General features: G+C 47.7%; 1 protein-coding gene across 1 annotated transcript in view; it reads left to right on the plus strand.

The window, feature by feature from the left end:
- MYOM2 (myomesin 2) overlaps positions 1 to 24,758 on the plus strand; it is an 84,393-nt gene that overhangs the window by 48,568 nt on the left and 11,067 nt on the right. The window contains exons 25-31 of the mRNA XM_021694205.2: positions 3,056 to 3,200; positions 3,315 to 3,374; positions 4,315 to 4,382; positions 15,497 to 15,610; positions 15,806 to 15,893; positions 16,429 to 16,467; positions 22,399 to 22,504. Coding sequence (XP_021549880.1) covers positions 3,056 to 3,200; positions 3,315 to 3,374; positions 4,315 to 4,382; positions 15,497 to 15,610; positions 15,806 to 15,893; positions 16,429 to 16,467; positions 22,399 to 22,504 — 620 coding nt within the window. The remainder of the gene's footprint in view (positions 1 to 3,055; positions 3,201 to 3,314; positions 3,375 to 4,314; positions 4,383 to 15,496; positions 15,611 to 15,805; positions 15,894 to 16,428; positions 16,468 to 22,398; positions 22,505 to 24,758) is intronic.

Here is a 24,758-nt window from a genome sequence, read left to right on the forward strand (position 1 = left end):
CAAGGACTTAGAGAAATTCTCTTTGAGCAGAGACGGTGCTATGAGATGAAGAAGAATTTAGTGTAATTGCACTTTATTTGTAGAACATCTTTTGATTAACATTTCCTACCTGCTGCATAGAGCTTGCTTTAAAAACTGATGTCTTTGCTCTATGGATAATCTTTTTGGGATAGGGCTGCACTATTTCACTTGTTTAATTAGCAATCCACAGGTGACTTTTCCGGGGCGGAGATTGATGTTATTTTGTGTGAGTCACATACAAGCCTGTATTTATGGCACCCATAAAATCACTGAACTTCATCTTGCTGCATAATGGCAATCACAAGAAGCCTAATTAATTTCTAAAACCCGCTCAGACGCTGCAGTGCAGTAGCTGAGAATATTAGAAAAGCTACTGTATTGCGAAGAATCCGGCTGGTGAGAGTCCTGCGTTCCTACTTCTCAGACCTGGTGGGGTCGGCTCCTGGGGTCCTCTCCTAGCAGGTGTTGGAAGCGAGCATGGTGTCGGACAAACAAGAACAGGGCTTTGTCTCATTGATTTGAAATTTGCTCCCCGTATTCAGACGTAAATACTCAGAATGACGGAGCAAGCCGGTGAGCTACACCGTGCAGGAGTCCTGCTTCCGTCCCTGCCGGGCTCCCTCCGGCGCCGCCAGTCTGCCCGGAGGACACATGGTCGCCACGCTCTGCGATCGGGACCTTTCTCAGTGACCGCTCTCTCAGAAAGCAAGCTGAGGCCATGCTTGCTTGTTCATTTGTCTCTCGCCATCGTGTCCCTCGGACCAAGTTCCAGGCTCAGTTTCCCATCCAGACACCGTCTAAGGGACCTTATACAAGCGCACACTGTGTGCTTCACAGATGTGAAATTGCAATGGAATTTCTAACCGTGAAGGTGATTTTGTTTCTGTCTGCTGAAAGGCAAGGCCAGGGAGTGGCTTTTATTCACTTAAAGCCTCAGCGTCGTATTTGATTAGGCAGGAGCGGAAGTGACACGGTTGACCGTGAGAGCACGATACCCATCTTCCCCTCCCTGTGGGTATATTTACAAATCATTTCTGATTGTCCCTCCGAACCAGCCAAACGGTAGGGACCCTCAGGGGGGCGCGAGCCTGCCTGCCGGAGCTGCAGAATCGGCTCAAGGAGGCGGTGACACAGCAGACTTCAAACCGTCCCGCAAGGCCACCTGAGCTCAGAGACAGCGACGGGAGGGCTGAAGTGGTGAGGAGGGTTTCAGGAGCAGGGGTGCCCAGGGTGAGTCTGGGGGAGGCGGACAGGAGGCCAGGCTGGCCCTGCTGCCGCCCATGATGAGGGCTGGCGGTGGGACAAACAGGGAGGTGCCAGCCTCTGGAGGACGGAGGTGGGCCGTCAGAGACATCCAGAGCCTTCCAGGCCAGGGCCAAGGGTTTAGAAACGGTGCCCGATGCTCGGGAGGTGAACTCACGGATGACCTGGGCAAAGAGGCTCTTTTGCTCGTATCCACATCCTGAACGCCGTTGAGACAGTGGCCTTTGGCACGCCGGGCTCTGAATGTGAGCGTGCGTCAGAGAATGAGCGCTGTTCTCATGCGCTGTGTACAGGTTTTCCGTAAAGCCACCTGCAGATGCACATTGTTTCTGAATTCTTAGTGAGGGGAGCGTTCTAGACAGCGAGTTTCCCTGGGGTGACCCTGTTTTCCTTGCTGCCGACCGCAGATGGCTGGTGTTTGTTCTGCTCATCCTGCTTGTCCTGCTCCCCGGCCCTCCGCCCCTGCAGGGCTGAGATCAGAGTTCAGGTTGGGAAGACCCTGCCGGACCCCCCGCGGGGCTCACAGGGAGGAGGAGACCCTGCAGGGAGCGTCCTGCGGGTCACCCCGGGGGTCATGAGCGGTCACTAGAGAGAAGGCTCCTGAGCCCCGGGGCCTCGCATGCACCATTCCCTGCCTTTGAGGTGACTCATTCTTTGGATGTGGTCCTTCTGCCCCCACGACCCCTGCTTCATTTCAGGTATTGTCTCGTCCAAGGCTGGAGAAGGCGTAGTCCATCAGCCACCATAAATCATTCTGGTGTCTGTGAGTTCATCGCAAATGAGGGGAGCGGGGTGTGAGAGAAAGCTGAGCTTCAGATGGGCTGGGTGGTGCGGGGACGTGTCCCTGACCAGATGTTGTTGGGGGGGGGCTACAGTGTGGGGGTGGCGGACCACGGCCGGCAGGGCGCCACGGCTGGCGAGATGAGCTGGTCGGTGAGAATCCCACACACATTTATTTGGTCTTTCCCGCCTGCTGGGCGCACAGGCGCTGGGCAGAAAGGGTGGGGACAGTCTGAGCTCTGAAGGCCCCGCCGTCCAGCAGGAGGGGCAGGCGGTGGACAGACACGTGGGCCGGGGTGGGGTCTGCCCTAGAAGGGGGGGCGTGTGCGGCAGGGATGTTACGGGAAGGGCACCCAGCCGGCTCCAAGGGCAGGTCCTGGTAGGTCCTCCCTGCACCAGTCGGGTCTGGGGGGGACGGGGAGCCCCCGTGTGAGAGTCTGCACCAAGCTGTGGCCTCAGGAGTGAGGGGAGCCCAAGGTGCCAGACTTGCCTAGGCACGCACACTCTTCCAGAAAATCTCTGCGCACCCGACACCCAGCTTCGGTGGCCTGGTCCGCACAGCAGCCTTGAAGCCTTGGTTCTGAGTCCTCAGAGCTGGGGACAGCATGGTGCTCGATGGCTGGTTGTCGCTGGCCACCTGAGTTGCGTGGTCCGCGTGGGGTATGCTGACGTACACACCGTCTTTTCCCTGTGTCCTTGATTGTGTCGAGCTAGATGCTTATTTTTGGGTGTGTGCAGTCCCTGCTGGAGTCTTCCGGGAGGGGGCGGCTCCCGCACAGAACGCGGGCTGCATCACTGAGTGGGTGCGTGCGTCCCTTGGTTCATGTGCGGTTCACCAAGAGGTTTCCTGGGTTTAATTTCATTTTGCGTTTTTGTGTATGTCACAGTCCGTTAGGAGGTAGTGGTTGATGCAACTGTCAAAGTCAGAGGTAAAACCGGGAGAAGGAGTTTCACTGTAGCACTGATTTCGTACCTCCACCGTTGCTTCCAGAAACACAGAATTAAATGCGACAGAGCAACTGGCCTTATTGAGATGGTCATGGGCCGATTCACTGTTGAGAACGAAGGCACCTACACTGTGCAGATTCGCGACGGAAAAGCCAAGAATCAGTCCTCCCTGGTTCTCATTGGAGACGGTAGGCTATCCTGAGTGGTTTTGTATGCCCGTGAAAGAAAATTCACAGGAAATTGTTTAGACTACACAGACGCAAACGTCTTCCATTTCTTTTTCCCTTGAATATTGGCTTTAGCGTTCAAGGCTGTCCTAGACGAGGCTGAATTTCAAAGGAAGGAATACCTCAGAAAGCAAGGTAGGTACTGGACTTGCCCCCCAGGAGCCCAAGCGGACTCAGGATCGAATGTTGTTTACGGCAGATTTGGTTCAATGCCAAAAGGCTGTAAATGCTGTTTTAAATAATCATGAGGTTAGACTGTTTCTCATCTGTAGAAACATGGGTATTTTTCTGTTCTTTGCACGTTACATTTATTTTCATCTGTGTTTTGTCTTGCTTCTACCTTTAAAAGCCCCAGAATCTACTGTTCAGTATTTCTTGTTATTGTGAGTCAAGGACATGGTCAGGGTGGCCAGGCCGTGTGGCCGACCTGCTAACTAACTCGTCTCTCCTGTTCGCGGCTGAGACGGAGGTGATCCCAGACCCTCATTTCTCCTTTGTGTAAGACACTTGGACGACCGGGCCACGTGACAGATGACAGATGACTGTAGGCGCCCCCCAGGGACACGCATTTTATTCCTGCCACGGCCCACACAACCCTCCAGGTCAGCCAGCTGGTCCCCTCACCGTCTCCCTTGTCCACACGCACATTTCCACTCTCTGTGGTCTGGTCATCCCACAGCGACATGCCTTTCCACGGTCACCTCTGCATCCTGGGGGCGCCATCCAAAGTCCGAGCGGGGTCTTCAGGCCTCCCCGTAGCTGTCATGAGCGCGTGCGCCCCACGGCACCCCCAGCATAGTTCACCTGAGCCGGTGGTCTGGAGGCTGTGACCTGGGGCGTTCTGGGGACCGCGGCTGTCTGTTCTGTGTCTTCCTACAGGCCCTGCTCGGTACTTACCACGTGAATGACATGGGGGTGGGGACGCGGAAACGTCACTGTACTTCCATACAGTACAGCTTATTCTTCTGCCAAAAATGCATTCACAAATACAAATTGTGTGTGTGTGTGTGTGTGTATTTGTGTTTTCCTTTTCTTTCCCTTTTTAAAAACTGTCTCTCCACAATTTTCCCCTCAGGCCCTCATTTTGCTGAGTATCTGCACTGGGATGTTACAGATGAATGTGAAGTTCGACTTGTTTGTAAGGTGAGGACTTGGCTCCAACGAGAGAGCAGTAAGCTCTCGTTCACGGGGCGGCGAGAGACCTTTTGGGGAAGCATCTGCCGTCGATCATAGGATGCGAGAAAACACAGAGTGCTGCCCTGTGACTTTGAGTCTCGTGGATGTTTTCTTACTTAGGCTCCAGGCTCTGTTCTTCATGAAGAGATTACAGTGTGGTGGCATGCAAAAGAAGATTCAAGGAGGCATTTTAAAATATTTAAGATTTTTAGGAAGTGAACATATGGAGAGTACGCTATGATGAAATCCATCTGGTAATTTCCATGCTGCTCACGTGATTTCTTTAGGGAAAGAAGTTATGTTTTGGGAAGAAGATGCTCCTTAAGTTTTGTTCTAACAATTGAGTAATGAAGTAAGCCTCAGTTCCTACTGAATATAAAAATCTGTATTTGGGGGAACAGACTTTAAGGAGCATCTATCTGCTACATGAGCAGTGCTATGGGACAACCTGGGGGAAGATCAATAATGCATTGTTTTTTCCCATAAGAAGGTAATACTAACCTTGATATGGTGCTCATTTCACAGTATCGGAATGTACCATATCATCACGTTGTATCCCTTAAACTTAAGTGATGTTATATGTTAATTATATCTCAATAAAGCTAGGGACAAAAAGTTAAGGGGTGAAGGCAAAGGAAAGTGGGATAAGGGATAGAGCAGCATTCACCTGAGGAGATGAGAATGGACAGGTAAGGACCATAGTGTGAGGGGCTGGTCTGAGGAGATGAGAGTGGTTGGGTCACGCCATGGTGTGAGGGGCTGGTGTGAGGGGATGAGGGTGGACTGGTCAGGACCATAGTGTGAGGGGCTGGTGCGCAGGGGCCAGAATGAGGATGAGGGTGACAATGGGGTCATTGTGGGGTGGGATGCTGGGCTGCCGGCTCTTCGGTGTAGCTGAGTGTCAGATGAGGGACCTGGGGTTATGTGCAGAAATGTGCAGGGTGCTGACGTGAAGCCTGGGCAGCATAGAGCCGTGGAACTGGGGATTTGAGGAAAAGTGGTGTGCAGGTGGGTGGCGGGTGGTGGTCTGGGGCCACGGGAGGGCAGCGCACACCCTGGGTAAGTGTCAGGTAGACCTTGAGATGCTGTGATTACATCGACCTTTCCCGCCAGTCCACACTCATTGTTCATGTTGGTGATGAAGTCCTAATTAGATTTCCTGTTTCCATCTCTTTTTATGTGGTGTGATAACTAAAGCTAAAGTTTTTATTTATTTATTTTTTTAATTCTTATGTTAATCCCCATACATTACATCATTAGTTTTAGATGAACTGTTCCATGATTCATTGTTTGTGCATAACACCCAGTGCTCCATGCAGAATGTGCCCTCCTCAATACCCATCACCGGGCTAACCCATCCCCCCACGCCCCTCCCCTCTAGAACCCTGTTTGTTTTTCAGAGTCCATCGTCTCTCATGGTTCGTCTACCCCTCCGATTTCCCCCGCTTCATTCTTCCCCTCCCGCTACCTTCTTCTTTTTTTTCTTAACATATATTGCATTATTTGTTTCAGAGGTAGAGATCTGAGATTCAACAGTCTTGCACAATTCACAGCGCTTACCAGAGCACATACCCTCCCCAGTGTCTATCACCCAGACACCCCATCCTTCCCACCCCACCCCCCACTCTAGCAACCCTCAGTTTGTTTCCTGCGATTAAGAATTCCTCATATCAGTGAGGTCATATGATACATGTCTTTCTCTGTTTGACTTATTTCACTCAACATAATACCCTCCAGTTCCATCCACGTCGTTGCAAATGGCAAGATCTCATTCCTTTTGATGGCTGCATAATATTCCATTGTATATATATACCACCTCTTCTTTATCCATTCATCTGTCGATGGACATCTTGGCTCTTTCCACAGTTTGGCTATTGTGGACATTGCTGCTATAAACATTGGGGTGCACGTACCCCTTCGGATCCCTACTTTTGTATCTTTGGGGTAAATACCCAGTAGTGCAATTGCTGGATCATATGGTAGCTCTCTTTTCAACTTTTTGAGGAACCTCCATACTGTTTTCCAGAGTGGCTGCACCAGCTTGCATTCCCACCAACAGTGGAGGAGGGTTCCCCTTTCTCCACATCCCCGCCAACATCTGTCGTTTCCTGACTTGTTAATTTTAGCCATTCTGACTGGTGTGAGGTGGTATCTCATTGAGGTTTTGATTTGGATTTCCCTGATGCCGAGTGATATTGAGCACTTTTTCCTGTGTCTGTTGGCCATTTGGATGTCTTCTTTGGAAAAATGTCTGTTCATGTCTTCTGCCCATTTCTTGATTGGATTCTTTGTTCTTTGGGTGTTGAGTTTGATGAGTTCTTTATAGATTTTGGATACTAGCCCTTTATCTGATATGTCATTTGCAAATATCTTCTCCCATTCTGTCGGTTGTCTTTTGGTTTTGTTGACTGTTTCCTTTGCTTTGCAAAAGCTTTTTATCTTGATGAAGTCCCAATAGTTCATTTTGGCCCTTGCTTCCCTTGCCTTTGGCGATGTTTCTAGGAAGAAGTTGCTGCGGCTGAGGTCAAAGAGGTTGCTGCCTGTGTTCTCCTTTAGGATTTTGATGGACTCCTGTCTCACATTGAGGTCTTTCATCCATTTGGAGTCTATTTTTGTGTGTGGTGTAAGGAAATGGTCCAGTTTCATTCTTCTGCATGTCCTATCCAATTTTCCCAACACCATTTGTTGAAGAGACTGTCTTTTTTCCATTGGACATTCTTTCCTGCTTTGTCAAAGGTGAGTTGACCATAGAGTTGAGGGTCCATTTCTGGGCTCTCTATTCTGTTCCATTGATCTATGTGTCTGTTTTTGTGCCAGTACCATGCTGTCTTGATGATGACAGCTTTGTAATAGAGCTGGAAGTCCGGAATTGTGATGCCGCCAGCTTTGCTTTTCTTTTTCAACAAACCTCTGGCTATGCGGGGTCTTTTCTGGTTCCATACAAATTTTAGGATTATTTGTTCCATTTCTTTGAAAAAAGTGGATGGTATTTTGATGGGGATTGCATTGAATGTGTAGATTCCTCTAGGTAGCATTGACATCTTCACAATATTTGTTCTTCCAATCCATGAGCATGGAACGTTTTTCCATTTCTTTGTGTCTTCCTCAATTTCTTTCATAAGTATTTTATAGTTTTCTGAGTACAGATCCTTTGTCTCTTTGGTTAGATTTATTCCTAGGTATCTTATGGTTTTGGGTGCAATTGTAAATGGGATCGACTCCTTAATTTCTCTTTCTTCTGTCTTGTTGTTGGTGTATAGGAATGCCACTGACTTCTGTGCATTGATTTTATATCCTGCCACTTTACTGAATTCCTGTATGAGTTCTAGCAGTTTTGGGGTGGAGTCTTTTGGGTTTTCCACATAAAGTATCATATCATCTGCAAAGAGTGAGAGTTTGACTTCTTCTTTGCCAATTTGGATGCCTTTGATTTCTTTTTGTTGTCTGATGGCTGTGGCTAGGACTTCCAATACTATGTTGAATAGCAGTGGTGATAGTGGACATCCCTGCCGCGTTCCTGACCTTAGGGGGAAAGCTCTCAGTTTTTCCCCATTGAGAATGACATTCGCTGTAGGTTTTTCATAGATGGCTTTTATGATATTGAGGTATGTACCCTCTATGCCTATACTCTGAAGAGTTTTGATCAAGAAAGGATGCTGTACTTTGTCAAAAGCTTTTTCTGCATCTATTGAGAGGATCCTATGATTCTTGTTCTTTCTTTTGTTAATGTATTGTATCACATTGATTGATTTGCAGATGTTGAACCAACCTTGCAGCCCAGGGATAAATCCCACTTGGTAATGGTGAATAATCCTTTTAATGTACTGTGGGATCCTATTGGCTAGTATTTTGGTGAGAATTTTTGCATCCATGTTCATCAGGGATATTGGTCTGTAATTCTCCTTTTTGATGGGGTCTTTGTCTGGTTTTGGGATCAAGGTAATGCTGGCCTCATAAAATGAGTTTGGAAGTTTTCCTTCCATTTCTACTTTTTGGAACAGTTTCAGAAGAATAGGTATTAATTCTCCTTGAAATGTTTGGTAGAATTCCCCTGGGAAGCCATCTGGCCCTGGGCTTTTGTTTTTTGGGAGATTTTTGATGACTGCTTCAATTTCCTTAGTGGTTATAGGTCTGTTCAGGTTTTCTATTTCATCCTGGTTCAGTTTTGGTAGTTGATACAGCTCTAGGAATGCATCCATGTCTTCCAGGTTATCTAATTTGCTGGCATAGAGTTGCTCATAATATGTTCTTATAATTGTTTGTATTTCTTTGGTGTTGGTTGTGATCTCTCTTCTTTCATTCATGATTTTGTTGATTTGGGTCATTTCTCTTCTCTTTTTGATAAGTCTGGACAGGGGTTTATCAATCTTCTTAATTAAAAGAACCAACTCCTACTTTCGTTCATCTGTTCTACTGTTCTTTTAGTTTCTATTTCATTGATTTCTGCTCTGATCTTTATTATTTCTCTTCTCCTGCTGGGTTTAGGCTTTATTTGCTGTTCTTTCTCCAGCTCCTTTAGGTGTAGGGTTAGGTTGTGTACTTGAGACCTTTCTTGTTTCTTGAGAAAGTCTTGTATTGCTATATACTTTCCTCTTAGGACTGCCTTTGCTGCATCCCAAAGATTTTGAATAGTTGTGTTTTCATTTTCATTGGTTTCCATGTATTTTTTTAATTCTTCTTTAATTTCCTGGTTGACCCATTCATTCTTCAGTAGGATGCTCTTTAGCCTCCATGTATTTGAGTTCTTTCGGACTTTCCTCTTGTGATTGAGTTCTAGTTTCAAAGCACTGTGGTCTGAAAATAGGCAGGGAATGATCCCAATCTTTTGGTACCGGTTGAGACCTGATTTATGACCTAGGATGTGATCTATTCTGGAGAATGTTCCATGGGCACTAGAGAAGAATGTGTATTCTGTTGCTTTGGTGTGGAATGTTCTGAGTATGTCTGTGAAGTCCATTTGGTCCAGTGTGTCATTTAAAGTCTTTATTTCCTTGTTGATCTTTTGCTTAGACGATCTGTCCATTTCAGTGAGGGGGGTGTTAAAGTCCCCCACTATTATTGTATTGTTGTCGATGCGTTTCTTTGCTTTTGTTATTAATTGCCTTATATAATTGGCTGCTCCCATGTTAGGGGCATAGATATTTACAATTGTTAGATCTTCTTGTTGGATAGATCCTTTAAGTATGATATAGTGTCCTTTCTCATCTCTTATTACAGTCTTTGGTTTAAAATCTAATTTGTCTGATATAAGGATTGCCACCCCAGCTTTCTTTTGGTGTCCATTAGCATGGTAAATGGTTTTCCACCCCCTCACTTTCAATCTGGGGGTGTCTTTGGTTCTAAAATGAGTCTCTTGCAGACAGCATATAGATGGGTCTTGTTTTTTAATCCAGTCTGATAGCCTGTGTCTTTTGATTGGGGCATTGAGCCCATTTACATTCAGGGTAACTATTGAAAGATAGGAATTTAGTGCCATTGTATTGCCTGTAAGGTGACTGTTACCGTATATTGTCTGTGTTCCTTTCTGGTCTATGTTGCTTTTAGGCTCTCTCTTTGCTTAGAGGACCCCTTTCAAGATTTCCTGTAGGGCTGGTTTTGTGTTTGCAAATTCCTTTAGTTTTTGTTTGTCCTGGAAGCTTTTTATCTCTCCTTCAATTTTAGCAATGACAGCCTAGCTGGATAGAATATTCTTGGCTGCATATTTTTCTCATTTAGTGCTCTGAATATATCCTGCCAGTCCTTTCTGGCCTGCCAGGTCTCTGTGGATAGGTCTGTTGCCAGTCTAATGTTTCTACCCTTGTAGGTTACATATCTCTTCTCCCAAGCTGCTTTCAGGATTTTCTCTTTGTCTATGAGACTCGTAAGTTTTACTATTAGATGTCAGGGTGTTGACCTATTTTTATTGATTTTGAGAGGGGTTCTCTGTGCTTCCTGGATTTTGATGCCTGTTTCCTTCCCCAAATTAGGGAAGTTCTCTGCTAGAATTTGCTCCATTATACCTTCTGCCCCTCTCTCTCTTTCTTCTTCTTCTGGGATCCCAATTATTCTAATGTTGTTTCGTCTTATGGTATCGCTTATCTCTCGAATTCTGCCCTCGTGATCCAGTCGTTGTTTATCTCTCTTTTTCTCAGCTTCTTTATTTTCCATCATTTGGTCTTCTATATTACTGATTCTCTCTTCTGCCTCATTTATTCTAGCAGTTAGCGCCCCCATTTTTGATTGCACCTCATTAATAGCCTTTTTGATTTCTACTTGGTTGGATTTTAGTTCTTTTATTTCTCCAGAAAGGGTTTCTCTAATAACTTCCATATTTTTTTCAAGCCCAGCTAGTATCTTTAAAGTGATGATTCTGAACTCTAGATCTGACATCGTACTATTGTCTGTATTGAGTAGGTCCCTGGCAGTCGGTACTACCTCTTGTTCTATTTGTTGAGGTGATTTTCTCCGTCTTGTCATTTTGTGCAGAGGAGAATAGATTAATGAGAGAACAAAATGCTAGCAGAGTAACAACGTCCCCAGAAAATATACTCTAAACAAATCAGAAAAGACCTGAAGCAGTGGGAAAAGAAAGGGAAAGAGAGAAAAAAGAAAAAAAAAAGAAAAAGATAAAGATAAAAACAAAAACAAACAAAACAAAACAACAACAACAACAAAAAACCAGAATGTGATCAAATGTGATCAGGCTGGTATATAGATCAGTGCCACACACTAGATTTGGGGTGTATTTTAGTCTTTTAGAAGAAAGTGCCTCCCAAAATTTTAAAGAAAGAAAAACTTATATATGTACAAAAATAAGGGTTGATATGATGAAGGGATGGAATATGACTGTAAAGATGGAAAGTATAAAAAATTTTATAAAAGGAATTGATAAGAAGTTTGAAAAAAGAAAGAAGAGAATTTAAAAAAAGAAAAAAGAAAAAAAAAGGGAGAGGATGTGATCAGGCAGGGGAATAGAAAACACCATATACTAGAGATTGAGGGTATATTTTAATCTGTTAGAAGAAACTATCTCAAAATTTTAAAGAGAGAACAACTTATATATATATGCCAAAAATAAGGGTAACTATATGAAGGGATAGAATATGACTCTAAAATGAAAAATAAAAATGGTTTTTAAAAAAGGGATTGATAAGATGTTGGTTGAAAAAGGGAAAAAGAAAAATCCAAAAAAAAAAAAAAGTTAAAAAAAAATTAACTTTGAAAGACAAAAGAATCATGGTAAAAAAAGCCATGGATTCTATGTGCAGTATTCCCCTAGCGCTGGAGTTCTGCCATTCTCATTGATGGGTAAACTTGGTCTTGGCTGGCTGTTCTCGCTGATCTTCTGGGGAGGGGCCTGTTGCCGTGGTTTCCAAATGTCTCTGCCGGAGGCAGAATTGCCCCGCCCTTGCCCCCTCCCGGCTAAGTAATCTGCTCGGCTTTGCTCTCCGGGGCTTTTGTTCCCTGCGAGCTTTCCGTTCAGCTTTGGAGGCGGAGAGTGAAAATGGCGGCCTCCCAATCTCTGCCCCGGAGGAGCCGAGAACTCGGGGCCCTGCTCCTCAGTGAGCCCCCAGAGAAAAGCCGCCAGTCACTCCCGTCTCCCCGGTCTCCAGCCGCACTCCGTGCTCACCCGGCCTGTGACCGCGGGTTTCTATCTCTGGCACCCGACCCCGGGTGGAGTCTCCAAACCCAGCAGATCCCTGTGGCGCACTCCCGCGTGGCTCCTCCCGGGGGAGGAAGGTGAGTCTCCCCGGATCTGCCGCTTGTTGGGTCCCTGCTGGAGGAGCAGGGGCCCGACTGTGCCCGGGATCACGGCTTATGGCCACCCCGAGCTGAGAGCCCGCGCCTGGGCTCCGCCTCTGCAGCCGGCTTCCCCGCTCCGATACCTGGGAGCTCTGCCACACTCAGGCACCCCCGGTCTTTCTGTGACCCCGAGGGTCCTGAGACCACACTGTCCCGGAGGGTTCCACCCCCCACTTAGCCACCAGAGTGACGTCCCTCAGCGGAGCTCACTTTTAAAAGTTCCGATTTTGTGCTCCGCGGCTCTATCACTTGCCAGAAGCGGCTGCCGGAGGCCCCTCCCCCGCCGTCTATCCTCCCGAATATCGCCTCGGATTCACTTCTCCGCACGTCCTACCTTCCAGAAAGTGGTCGCTTTTCTGATGAGTTGTTGCTCTTCTTTTCTTCGCTCTCCTGTTGAGTTTGTAGGTGTTCGAATGGTTTGATCCCTATCCAGCTGAATTCCTGAGACCAGACGAAATCCAGCTCTCCTACTCCTCCGCCATCTTGCTCCGTCCTAAAGCTAAAGTTTTGATATTTAACGTGCTCATGGTTGTTATAAATTCATTTCAGAAAAATACCTAGAATTATTTTTCTTTTCATAGTGAGTTTCTTTCCTCAATATTTTAAAAGGAAGACTCAGAGACAAAATCATATTTAAAATAAAAAAAGTTTACTGACACAGAAATTGCATGGGTCTGTTCAACAAATGAAAACACAGTAGGTATTTGCAGGGAAAACCCCGAAAGATCCCTGAGGATAGGCTGTTTACTTGGGAAACAGGATGGGAAAGACAGCAGTCTTTTCAAATAATTGTCATGCAGAAAGTGGGTGTATCTTCAGGTTTTTAGACCTCAGCACAGCCAAAATCAGTTTTTTTTTTTAAAGATTTTATTTATTTATTTGAGAAAGAGAGAATGAGAGAGAGAGCACATGAGAGGGGGGAGGGTCAGAGGGAGAAGCAGGCTCCCTGCCGAGCAGGGAGCCTGATGTGGGACTCGATCCCAGGACCCTGGGATCATGACCTGAGCCGAAGGCAGTCGCTTAACCAACAGAGCCACCCAGGCGCCCCCCAAAATCAGTTCTTTAGATCTCCAGTGGCTACGGACGGCCAGCCCCGGCAGAGGGGCTCTCTTACCGTTGGTTCATTCTCTTTCTGATCACGCGGCATCAAGCGCATGCTTACGTGGCCGTGGGGCACATGGGAATTCTCCTACTGCCACAAATCCTTCTGTAAATACGTGGTGATATTTCAGGTCCCTGGCCAAAGCGAGTCACAAGTTTTTAAACACAGATGCTGGAGAAACTGAACACGTAGTACCTGAGATTTGAGCATTTTGTAGTTTAACACACTTACTTTGTACAATTGTGTCCCTAGCTCCTGTGATTCTGTAAATTGTTCTACATAGTTTTCCCCTTAGTAATACATTAGATGATTTTTTAATGCACTTGCATAACAAAACGTATGGAGAAAATTAATGCAAGGGTATGTACATTCATAATATAACTTCACAGAAAACCATCTTTTGTATTTGTTTATTTATTTATAAAACCATCTCTTAAAAGAAAAGTTTACCATAAATCTCCATCAGACACGGAAGAAAATCTCCTAGAAAGTTCTTGTACAGCAGATGTGGGGACTGGGGCGCTCCCTCTTGAACTGTGTCAGGCGTGTGCCACATGATGTCTCGGGGGTCTTGTTACCCTCTTTTCTAGGTATTTATGTACATTTTCGGTGCCTGTATTTAAGGAGCAGAAGGGAGAAATTGCAGAGAGTACAGAGGAAAGACAGTGGGTCCTTGCGGGGCATAAGGGAGAAATTGCAGAGAGTACAGAGGAAAGACAGTGGGTCCTTGCGGGGCATAAGGACCCCCAAGCTATGGGACAAGGAGGCCAGTGGAGGATGTCTGTTTCAGGTGACAGAGATTGGAGCTCACCAGAAAGGGTTGTCTTTAGCACTCAAGCACCAACGATTTAAAACTTCTGGGAAAACCAGAGTAAAGGGAGGCAGCACTGAACTGAGGTAAAGGACGTAAGGGTTGGGCTGGCACTGGGTTATGGGCACCAAGATCTTGAAGTGTCAGGGGAAGGAGGTCGTCTGTCTGGCTACAGTCCATCCGCCATTGATTGCCAGCTCGTGGTCCTGCCTTGGGAACGGAGCTCCTGCCTCCCGGTCTGGGGGGGACATTCCATCCACGGACTCAGCAAGTGTTTGTAGGCTCGTTTTTAGGACACATGCTGCCATGTCCTGGGGTGCAAGTGTGAGCAGCGTGTTCCGGATCCCTCCTGTCCAGGGACTGTGCTCTGGGCGGTCACTGGTGACCCCGGCTCAGGGCCGGTGTGGGCGTTCTGACCTGTGTGAACTAAGACACAACCAGAACCAGTCATGCTGTCTGAATACTTGTAATTTTATTTTCTTTGTCACTGACATCACTTCTGCTGAGTCCGTATGGGGTATAAATGCAGAATCATCCATCTCAAATAGTCTGTTGTGGCCAGTTCGTTCCATCCGTAAGAACCAGGCTTGTTTCTCATCCGTGGGATGTACACATCAGGGTGTGTGAATCAAAATGCTTCCTCATCTTTGGAATTCTGCAAAGCTTAGTGTCAAATCTGAGCTTATGTTACAGACTGAATTGTGAGGAAATTTACTAGAAGGAAAGTTCCCATTCTCATTGGGCTCATTTGGTGTTATGGTTTTATCCCTTCTATACAGATACATCTGAAATGTCATACTGCCAAAAAAGCAGCCACTGACCAGTCTTATAGCCCTCTAAGAATATTTCCCATTATTTACAAATTTAAAATACACTGCCTACAACTTGTTTTTATTACTGACATTTCATATAAATCAAAAGCTCCTCACACTATCTAATTTCACGGGCTAGGACGATTTGTCCTTCTGTGTGCCATGGTGAGGGCTTAATTATTTTAGAAGCTGGAATTTAGAAATGTATTTGCCATTATTAGGACTGACAGCTTTTCCGTGAGCTTCTGTCTGAGGCTATAATAAAAATTGATGATATATTTTTTTAAAAGGCTGTGATTTAAAATCCAGAGACTTTTTTTTTTTAAGATTTCATTTATTTGAGAGAGAGAGAGAGAGAGATAGCGAGAGAGAGCACAAGCAGGTGGGAGAGGGAGCAGCAGACTCCCCACGGAGCAGGGAGCCCAATGCGGGACTCGATCCCAGGACCCTGAGATCATGACCTGAGCCGAAGGCAGACGCTTAACGACTGAGCCACCAAGGATCCCCTCCAGAGAATTTTTTTCTTAAAAGCCGGAGTGATTCACATCCTAACCATCAGATTTCGGCCTTGTAGGTTGCAAACACCAAGAAAGAGACAGTTTTCAAGTGGCTGAAGGATGATGTACTGTATGAAACAGAAACGTTGCCGGATCTGGAGAAGGGAGTCTGCCTGCTGCTCATACCCAAGGTATGCCGTGTTGTATGGAGCAGGATGGAGGTCAAACTAAGACAGGTCTTTCAAATAACTTGTAAACCCTGCATTAGCTCCCATTTTTAATCCTGAGTTTCCATGGTTTGCAAAGGGAGTGTATTATCTAACATTTATTACATTTTCTGTCTTGTCATTGATCTTACATGCGTACAAGATATGTTTTATTTGCAGTTGTCCAAGAAGGACCTCGGTGAATATAAGGCAACCTTGAAAGACGAGAGAGGTCAAGATGTCTCTGTCCTTGAGATAGGTGGCAAAGGTAAAAATAAAACCTCCTTTGTCCTCCCCCAAAGAAATTCATTTTGCCATCAGGATGCAGTGTGCTAGGAAGGCGCATCCATCTATATCCGGAAGATACGCGCTCTTTCCTTAGCAGTATGCAGCAGAAGAAAATAAATCTGTACTTTACTTCCATTCAGACCTGCTTCAGTGTTTTGGAAAAATGCGTGGTGTTATTTTGCGTTTATAGGAAATGTCATTTTAGTCCATCATCATAAGCTAAATTTTCTCCCATTACTAATGTAGTTAAAATGATTGAAACAGAGGGGAAGTGATTCAATTAAATGTATAGTTGGATTTATGTGGAGTAAGATTTCCTTGTTCCTTGCATAAAAAGTGAACAGGTAAGAGGGATTTATGACCCACAGGAGCCTTTATGGATAAATGTTGCTATTTTAATGTTTCATTTTTCAAATGAACATCACGACTTCCTGTATCAATTTAATTAAACATGAAAATGCTGCCTTCTGATAAAAATATACATCATAACGGTACATTTCCCTTTTTCCTTTCAGTATATGATGACATGGTTTTGGCAATGAGCAGAGTCTGTGGTAAGTAAATGCCTACAGATTTCCAGGGTATGTGTGGTGCCGAAATCCCCATTTTCTGAGATAAGAACTGAGCCTACAAAGGGGCGGCTGGGGCAGCCCTCCCACTGCTCCCTGACGCGATCCAAAGGGGTTTGCAGCACTATATTTAGAATCTATATTTTATTTTAAAAACCCTCAGTTTAGACCTCCTGATTAGCCACTTCTTCCGATTTGCCTTAGCTTCATTTAGATGATTGCGTTGTCCATAATTGCTCTCAGCGTCTTTATTACCAGTGCTGAACGGCAATAATGAATTTTAAACCTCTGGCTTTGCATCATGTGTATGAAACCCTTTTTCAGCTTTGCAAATACATTCTCCCTTTCCATTTCCCCTTCCACAGCAGCCGTGAGAACGAAGAGAGGGGTTAGTAATTCAATAACAACAGCTCCTATTTGGGTTGAGCTTTGTGCTAAGAATGACAACATTTTATTACTGTGGGCTTTCTAGAGAGGCCCTAATTTAGATCTTCGGAGCTGGTGTTGGGGGGCGGGGACGGGGCCCAGCTGTGGGTGCTCTGCCCCCGAGTCCAGGTTCTAACCAGTGGTGACACATGTCTAATGCCAAGCTTACTTGTGGCTCACATGGGGCTTTCTGACGTTCTTCTGAAAACCTTTATTTTTCATGCTTCCGCAAAGTAGCGCTGCAAAGTAGATTTTACTCATTTCTACTTCGGCTCGGTCAGAGAAACATGACCGCGTTTTAAGCGAGTTTTAGCCTTGATGGTGGTTGAGGGACCGAGCGCTGCTTCCCGGCCACCGCGCCCCTTGGTGGAGGCCGGTGAGCTGTCTGGAGCGGCTGCTCTCCCACGCTCCGTGGGATAGCTCCGTGGTACGCACCCTGTGGCATGTTCCATGGAGGCGCTGACTGTGGTTCTGGAAAAGTGAGCGTGTGTGTGCAAAGTGGCTCTCCTGCTGTTCCCCTGGTCTGGCGCAGGGAGGACCGTGTGCCGAGAACAGACTCGGGGCCGCCCGCCACACACACATGAAGCCTCTGTCCTCTGAAGAGGCCCCACACACAACACGTCCCCGCATGCGAGGGGCAGCAGCGAGCGCCATTGGATGCCCGATGTGCGTGTCTTGGTAGCACGCCAGGCTTCCTGCAGCCCCCCACGCCCTGCGCCAGAGTCCGGGGGCCCCAGCCTGCCCTCCCAGGGCCCTGCCTCCTGCCTGGCTGGCCTCGCAGCGGCCCCCTGGAAGGCTGCAGGGATATCTCTGGGCCACCCCAGGTGTCTCAGCGTCCTGGGTGTCAGTCTTGCTTTGGTCTTGGAGCAACATGTGTGGGTTCCCACTGCGCCTGCGCGCCCATCACAGATCACCATCCCCGTGTGCTGGGGTCCCTCTGCGCTCTCTCGGGAAGCGGGAGCCTCCGTTCTTGGGCCTGGCAGGGGCCACCTGCATCCCTCATCCTTGGGGCAACTGTGCACCTGCCTCCCCAGCTTCCTCTGAGAGTGTCCGTAGTGCCAGCATGCACACTCACTCACATGCACGCAGACTCACACTCACACACTCACACATAGACCCACACTTGCATGCAGACTCACACTCACACTCACACATAGACCCACACTCACATGCATGCATACTCACACACTCACATGCACGCAGACTCACACACTCACACAGACCCACACTCAAATGCATGCAGACTCACACACACTCACACATAGACCCACACTCACATGCATGCAGACTCACACATGCACGCAGACACACTCAAACACTCACACTCACATATAGACCCACACTCACATGCATGCAGACTCACACACTCACACATATACCTACACCCACACTCACACAGACCCACACTAACATGCATGCAGACTCACAAACTCACACGTAGACCCACACTCACATGCATGCAGACTCACACTCACACACTCACACGTAGACCCACACTCACATGCATGCAGACTCACAAACTCACACATAGACCCACACTTGCATGCAGGCAGATTCACACTCACGTGCACACAGACTCACACACTCACACACATAGACCCACACTCACATGCAAACTCACACATGCACGCAGACTCACACACACACCTAGACCCCCACTCACATGCATGCAGACTCACACTCACATGCACACAGACTCACACTCACACACTCATACTCACACATAGACCCACGCTCTCATGCACGCAGACTCACACTCACACATAGACCCACACTCGCATGCAGACTCACACATGCATGCAGACTCACGTTCACATACTCACCCTCACACATAGACTTACACTCACATGCACATAGACTCATAGTCATACACATGTACTCACACATAGACCCACAATCACAGGCATGCAGACTCACACTCACACACTTACACTCACACATAGACTCACACTCACATGCATGCAGACTCACACTCACATGCACACAGACACACACACACTCACACATAGACTAACACACACAGACTCATACACATGCACACACACACATAGACTCACATGCATGCAGACTCACACACACACACAAATGCACACACACAAATGCACACACACACAAACATTCACAGTCTTACAAACAGACTCATACAGACTCAACTCACAGGTTCACACACACTCCCATGCACTAGACTCACACCCATGCACTCACACTCACACTCACACATAGATTCATACACGCATACAGACTCACACTCACATGCATGCAGAATGACACACACAGACTCATACACTCACATACATGCAGACTCACAACTCACACACAGACTCACGCACTCACACGCATGCAGACTCACACACATACACACAGACTTACACATGCACACAGACACACCCCCACACAGACTCACACTCACAGGCTTATCCAAAGTCTCATACAGGCTCAACTCATACACAGACTCACACACACAGACCCACACACAGATTCACTCAGACTCACATATAGACTCACACTCACAGACTTACACTGACACACAATCACACACACAGACTCACACACTCACACACTCACACAGATTCACTCAGACTCACACAGAGACTAATTGATTCACATACAGACTCACACATGCACAGACTCAGGAAGATACACCCTCACACACTCACATGCACACACAGACACTCACAGACTCATACTCATGCACAGAGACTCACACACTCCCTGACTCCCACACACTCCCACACTCATCCATCTGTGTGCTGCCTTGTGTCTCCTTTCCGTGGGGGAGACACACTGTCCACTTCCCAGAAGGCTTGCCGATCGATGCCCACAGCGCCCTGGGCGTGTCGGGGGTGGTCCTCACCTCGCAGTCCACACCTCACTGTAGCGGATAGAGTCCAGCAGGTCACACTTTTAAGCCTCAAATATTGCAATGTATTCTGTCTAGGTTTCAAATGAGCCCTTGCTCTCTAACCAGCGGCTTCATAGAATTAACAGAGCCTCATTTTGGTGTAAGTGATAACGGACAGAATTGCACTTACAGTGTCTCCTGAAATGGCCGGAGCAAAGATGCAGAACACGGTCTCAGGGCTGTGCTGGATGTTCTATAAACGTGTTTTTTTTTTTAAAGATTTTATTTATTTATTCATGAGATAGAGAGAGAGAGAGAGGCAGAGGCAGAGGGAGAAGCAGGCTCCCCGCGGAGCAGGGAGCCCCACGCGGGACTCGATCCCAGGCCCCTGGACCATGACCTGAGCTGAAGGCAGACGCTTAACTGACTGAGCCACCCAGGCGTCCCTAAACGTGGGTTTACAGAAGTCCCACCTGGTGCGCAAGGGTGCCTGAGTGGCCTCCGCCTTACTGATGGTGGTCCCCTGGCGCCCGGAGAGGCATCTGTGGTCACGGTCTGCCTCTGTACATAGCGGCATCAAGTGCAGCCCTGGGTTCAAGAGAAGCGGGGTCCTCTCTGGCCCTCCTCCTCCTCTTCCTCCAGGTTTTCCTTCCTGGTCTTCCATCTCATCCGTGCAAGGAACCCTTTGCAGAGTTCGCTCACTCTGGCTATTTAAGGTTCGAGCAAAGTGAGAGGCTGGTGGAGCTGCGGGAGCCGTGTTGGGGGGACGCGGGGGAGGCGCCCATCAGCTTGGCAGCGCGGCTGCTTCTGTCCAGCAGTGTGCTTCCTGCTGGGGCTGGCTGGGCCAGCCGTGTGGGAGGTGAGCAGAGCAGGTGAGGCGGGGGGGAGCCTGCCACGTAGCACATGCACGCCCACCCAGCTGCCTCGGCTCTCCCCAGCCAAGCTCCTGCCCCCCACCACTGAGCTGCTGCCCTTCACACCCTGAAGGGCAAGGTCTCAGGTATGGGGCAGGGGCGCCCTGACGCAGAGAGGTGGAGGTGATGGGGTGTCTCTGCACCCCGTGTGGGTGTTCCAGTGACCTCCCTGTTGGCCGCTCCCCATCCCCCACCCCTCCTGGGGCCCCACGTTGGGGACTTGCACTCTGCCTGGTCATTGATTTAGCCCTCTGCTCGCACAGCTCCCTGCCCTCACCCCTGCTCTCTGCCTTCGAAAAGTCTGACATGGCTCTCATCTTTGCGTTCGGGTGTGTGCGTGCTTCACGTCTCTGTGGGGAGGGGTGAGTTTCAGCAGGAGCCGAGGTCACGGAGGCGATGTGGGGACACTGCCCTGAGCAGGCTCACAGACACCATCTCGGGGGTTCTTCCAATCACTCCGTCAGGGAAAGTGGTTTTCACTCTGTGTTTGTTGGATGGTCTTCCGTTACGTGTGCTCATGTGAGAGTAAATGGAAACCAAAGAACACCAGAGTCATGGCCATTTTTATTTTGGTTTCTATCTCTTTACATAAAGTCATAAATGCACCTTATTTCTTGGGGTTTTTTTTGTCGCCACATATTTTATGATAATCATCCACGTTTTATATCAATACTGTGTCTACAATTTCTTATAATTACGTGGTGTTTCATAATTACGTGCTGTGGTTTAAAGTCTTCCTTACGGGGATAGCAACCATTGTTCATTATTTTAAATAACTACGCAATGTACCTCATTGGACAAAGAGAGGCTGATTTCAGTATTTGGGACTATTTCCTTCGAGTGAGCTCCCAGAAGTACGAGGACTGTGGAATATATGGGTATCTTGAGGATTCGTGATAGAAGTCTCCGGGCGGCTTACCAGTTAGCAGATGGTGCGTTCAGAAGTCCCTTTTGCACCGCACCCTCCTCAGTGGTTTTAATCACATCATTTTCTTTCATTTTGCTGATTCTATAAATAGTATCTTCTAGGTGCTGGAGTACTGAGTTCATGTAAATGCTCTGAAGTTACATATCTAATAACAATCTCTGCCTCGAGCTCAGAGCTTTTGCCGAAGTAAGAGGCTGCTCAGTAGCTTCCCGTCTCCTGACCCCTCGCCTCCCCCGGACCACCTGCCCCAATCCAGTCAGGCTGAGTTCCTACTCCAGACACACGAAATAAGTTCTCATTTCCTAGGGTTTTCTTACTGCCTGTGGCTTCTCCTGTTTTCTTATCCAGTCTTCGCTCATCTCAGAGGATGGACTGTAGCCTTTCATCTCCTTGACTCCTTCCTGGATCATTTCTGCTGACTCATCCTCTCCCTTTTGCTGATCTTCCACGATACTTAAGTTCCAGATCAATTAATGCAGAGTTTACTGTGTTACTGTGCTGTTTGCAAGGATTTTCCTCCTCTTCTTAAGCTAAGCTGCCAAGGGGCAGATGTTGAGCTTTTTCCTAAAGTTACATGTCATTTACAGTGGTCAGCAAAGAGATTTTCACATACATGTGGCATTGGCAGATGCTTATGGAGTGAAGGAATATGGCGTGGGGAAGGTTAGAAGAATGCGTGCATGGAACATACACATGGGCGGCTGTGTTTACCGTGGGACAGAGCAGAGACACCTGCGGTTGCCCCTTTGCGTTCTCACGGCACGCATACCGCTTTTCTTGGTCTGAGTTTGTTTTGTTTTCTGCAGGGGCATCTGCTTCTCCACTAAAGGTACTCTGCACCGAAGAAGGAATAAGACTTCAGTGTTTCATGAAGTATTTTACCAAGGAAATGAAAGTGAACTGGTATCACAAGTAAGTATAAGTGTGATCGACGGTGGCCACAGAGGGAGCAGTGCCCAACACATACAGCTGGTCGCCATGCTCCTGGCTGCGTGTCATGGAGCTGCCCATCGTCTTGAAAGCCTTGGCCCGGGCAGGGGACATGGTGGCAATAGGGAGGACCTCCAGGAGGGCAAAGATAAAGAAATGCCTGAAGGTGCCAGAGTCACATTTCTGCAACGTCTGGGCTTTACCAAATGGGGTGACACCCATTTTATCGGCAGTCTAGCAGGCAGCTAAAGGAAAAATAATACGTAGAGACCACACTCCCAATTTCCAGTCTGTCAGAGTCTCACTAGCTTGATCAAGAAGAAAAGGGCCAAAATAAGCCCAGAGTTAAAAGAGGAAAGGAAAAGACGAGGCCCTGTATGAACAGCAGGTTTTCTGTGTCTCACGTTGCTTGCTCTGCTGCTTCTTCAGGTGAGTGGGGTTCATTCCCAAAGCACCCGAGACTTCTGTCATAGTCACGGCACGGCGAGGCCCTGTGTCCCAGCCCCTGCGGTCTGGCTCTTTCAAACCCACACCCCAAGGGTATCCCTAAAGTAGCTGCTCAGAGCTGCAGGGCTCTGAGCAAACAGGACTGCGGTCCGGGACCCCCCAGAGCCGCGGAGGAGGGAGCTCCGGCTGGGGCAGAGGGGCAGGGCACGCACCTTCTGGTCCATCTCTACTCTGACCTGAGGACACAGGCAACATTCTTAGCCCATATTTCCAGTGATGTGAGGATAGCAACATCTTAAGCTCCTCAGTGAATCATAGCCCATAGCGTCCACATCATGCCTTTGGATATTATATTTCTCTAACACTTCAGAAGGCAAATTCTGTGGTTATGGCTATTTCACTTTTAAAAGCATTATTTGTCTAGGTGCATGTATTTGTGGGTAAAGTGTGAAGTGCTAAAAGGATAAATATTCTTGGGGTCTTTCCCATTTAAATCCTGATGAGCTATGCTTTTGTTTCCAATGTTTTATTTGGAAACCCAAAATAAGAAGTTTTGGAGTCTCAGTGCATCTGCGTGGGGCATCTTCTGGCTCTGTGTTTTTAACAGTGTGGAATCCAGTAGGAGGAGGGGTCATTACAGATCCTGCGGGAAGGGTCTGCACATTAGAGGCAGAGTCTTGTTGTCAAGGGCCCCGATTACAGGAGCCGTAAAGATGGAAACTCTGGTGTATTTTTGTGATACAATTTTTTGTAAGGATATATTTTCTTAGACAAATGGGTAAATCTGTGTCTCTAGCTGAATCAGGCCTTCCTGGAAAAGGAGAATTAATGACTTCCTTTCCTTTGCTATTTTGTTCTGTACGGCATGCTGTCCTGCAGTAGGTCCTGTGTGCTTGTGAGGTGTGTCTTCTACTCCCTTGTAAAGCTGTCCATCCCGGGGAGAGGATGCTCCTTCCTCCACTCTTCTCCCAGCGAGTGGCAGGCTCTGCACCAGGTGCTGGGGGTGCAGAGATCAGACGTGCACTGCACACACATGCATGAACACACATCAGTGTGAACGCACATCCACGCCTGCGTGAATGCACACCGCTCATCCATGTGAGCACACTCACAGCTGTGTGAACACACACACCTGTGCGAGCGCACATGCACCTACATGAATACACACTGCAGACATCTGTGTGAATGCGCACCACACACGCCTGCGAGATGCACACCACACACACCAGCATGAATACACACTGCACATACTTGTGTGAACACACGGTACTCACATCTGTGTGAGCACACGCACACCTGCATGGATGCACACACCTATATGAACGCACGTGCACACCTGTGTGAATGCACATCACACACACCTGCGTGAGCACACTCACACCTGCATGAACGATCACCCCACACACCCACGTGAGGGCACACACCTACATGAATGCACACCTGTGTGAACGTGCACCGCACACACCTGTGTGAACACACATTGTTCACACCCACATGAATGCACACTCAAACCCTCATGGACACACACACCTACATGAATGCAATGCATACCAGCATGAACGTGTGCTGCACACACCCGTGTGGACACACATACACCTACATGAGTGCACACCTGCATGAACGTGCGCTGCACACACCCGCGTGGACACGCGCACACCCGTGTGGACCTACACACACCTACGTGAATGCACACCTGCATGAACGTGCACTGCACACACCCGCATGGACACGCGCACACCCGTGTGGACACAGACACCTACATGAATGCACACCTGCATGAACGTGTGCT

The sequence above is a fragment of the Neomonachus schauinslandi genome, chromosome 2, assembly GCF_002201575.2.
Source record: "Neomonachus schauinslandi chromosome 2, ASM220157v2, whole genome shotgun sequence".
Classification (NCBI taxonomy): Eukaryota; Metazoa; Chordata; class Mammalia; order Carnivora; family Phocidae; genus Neomonachus; species Neomonachus schauinslandi.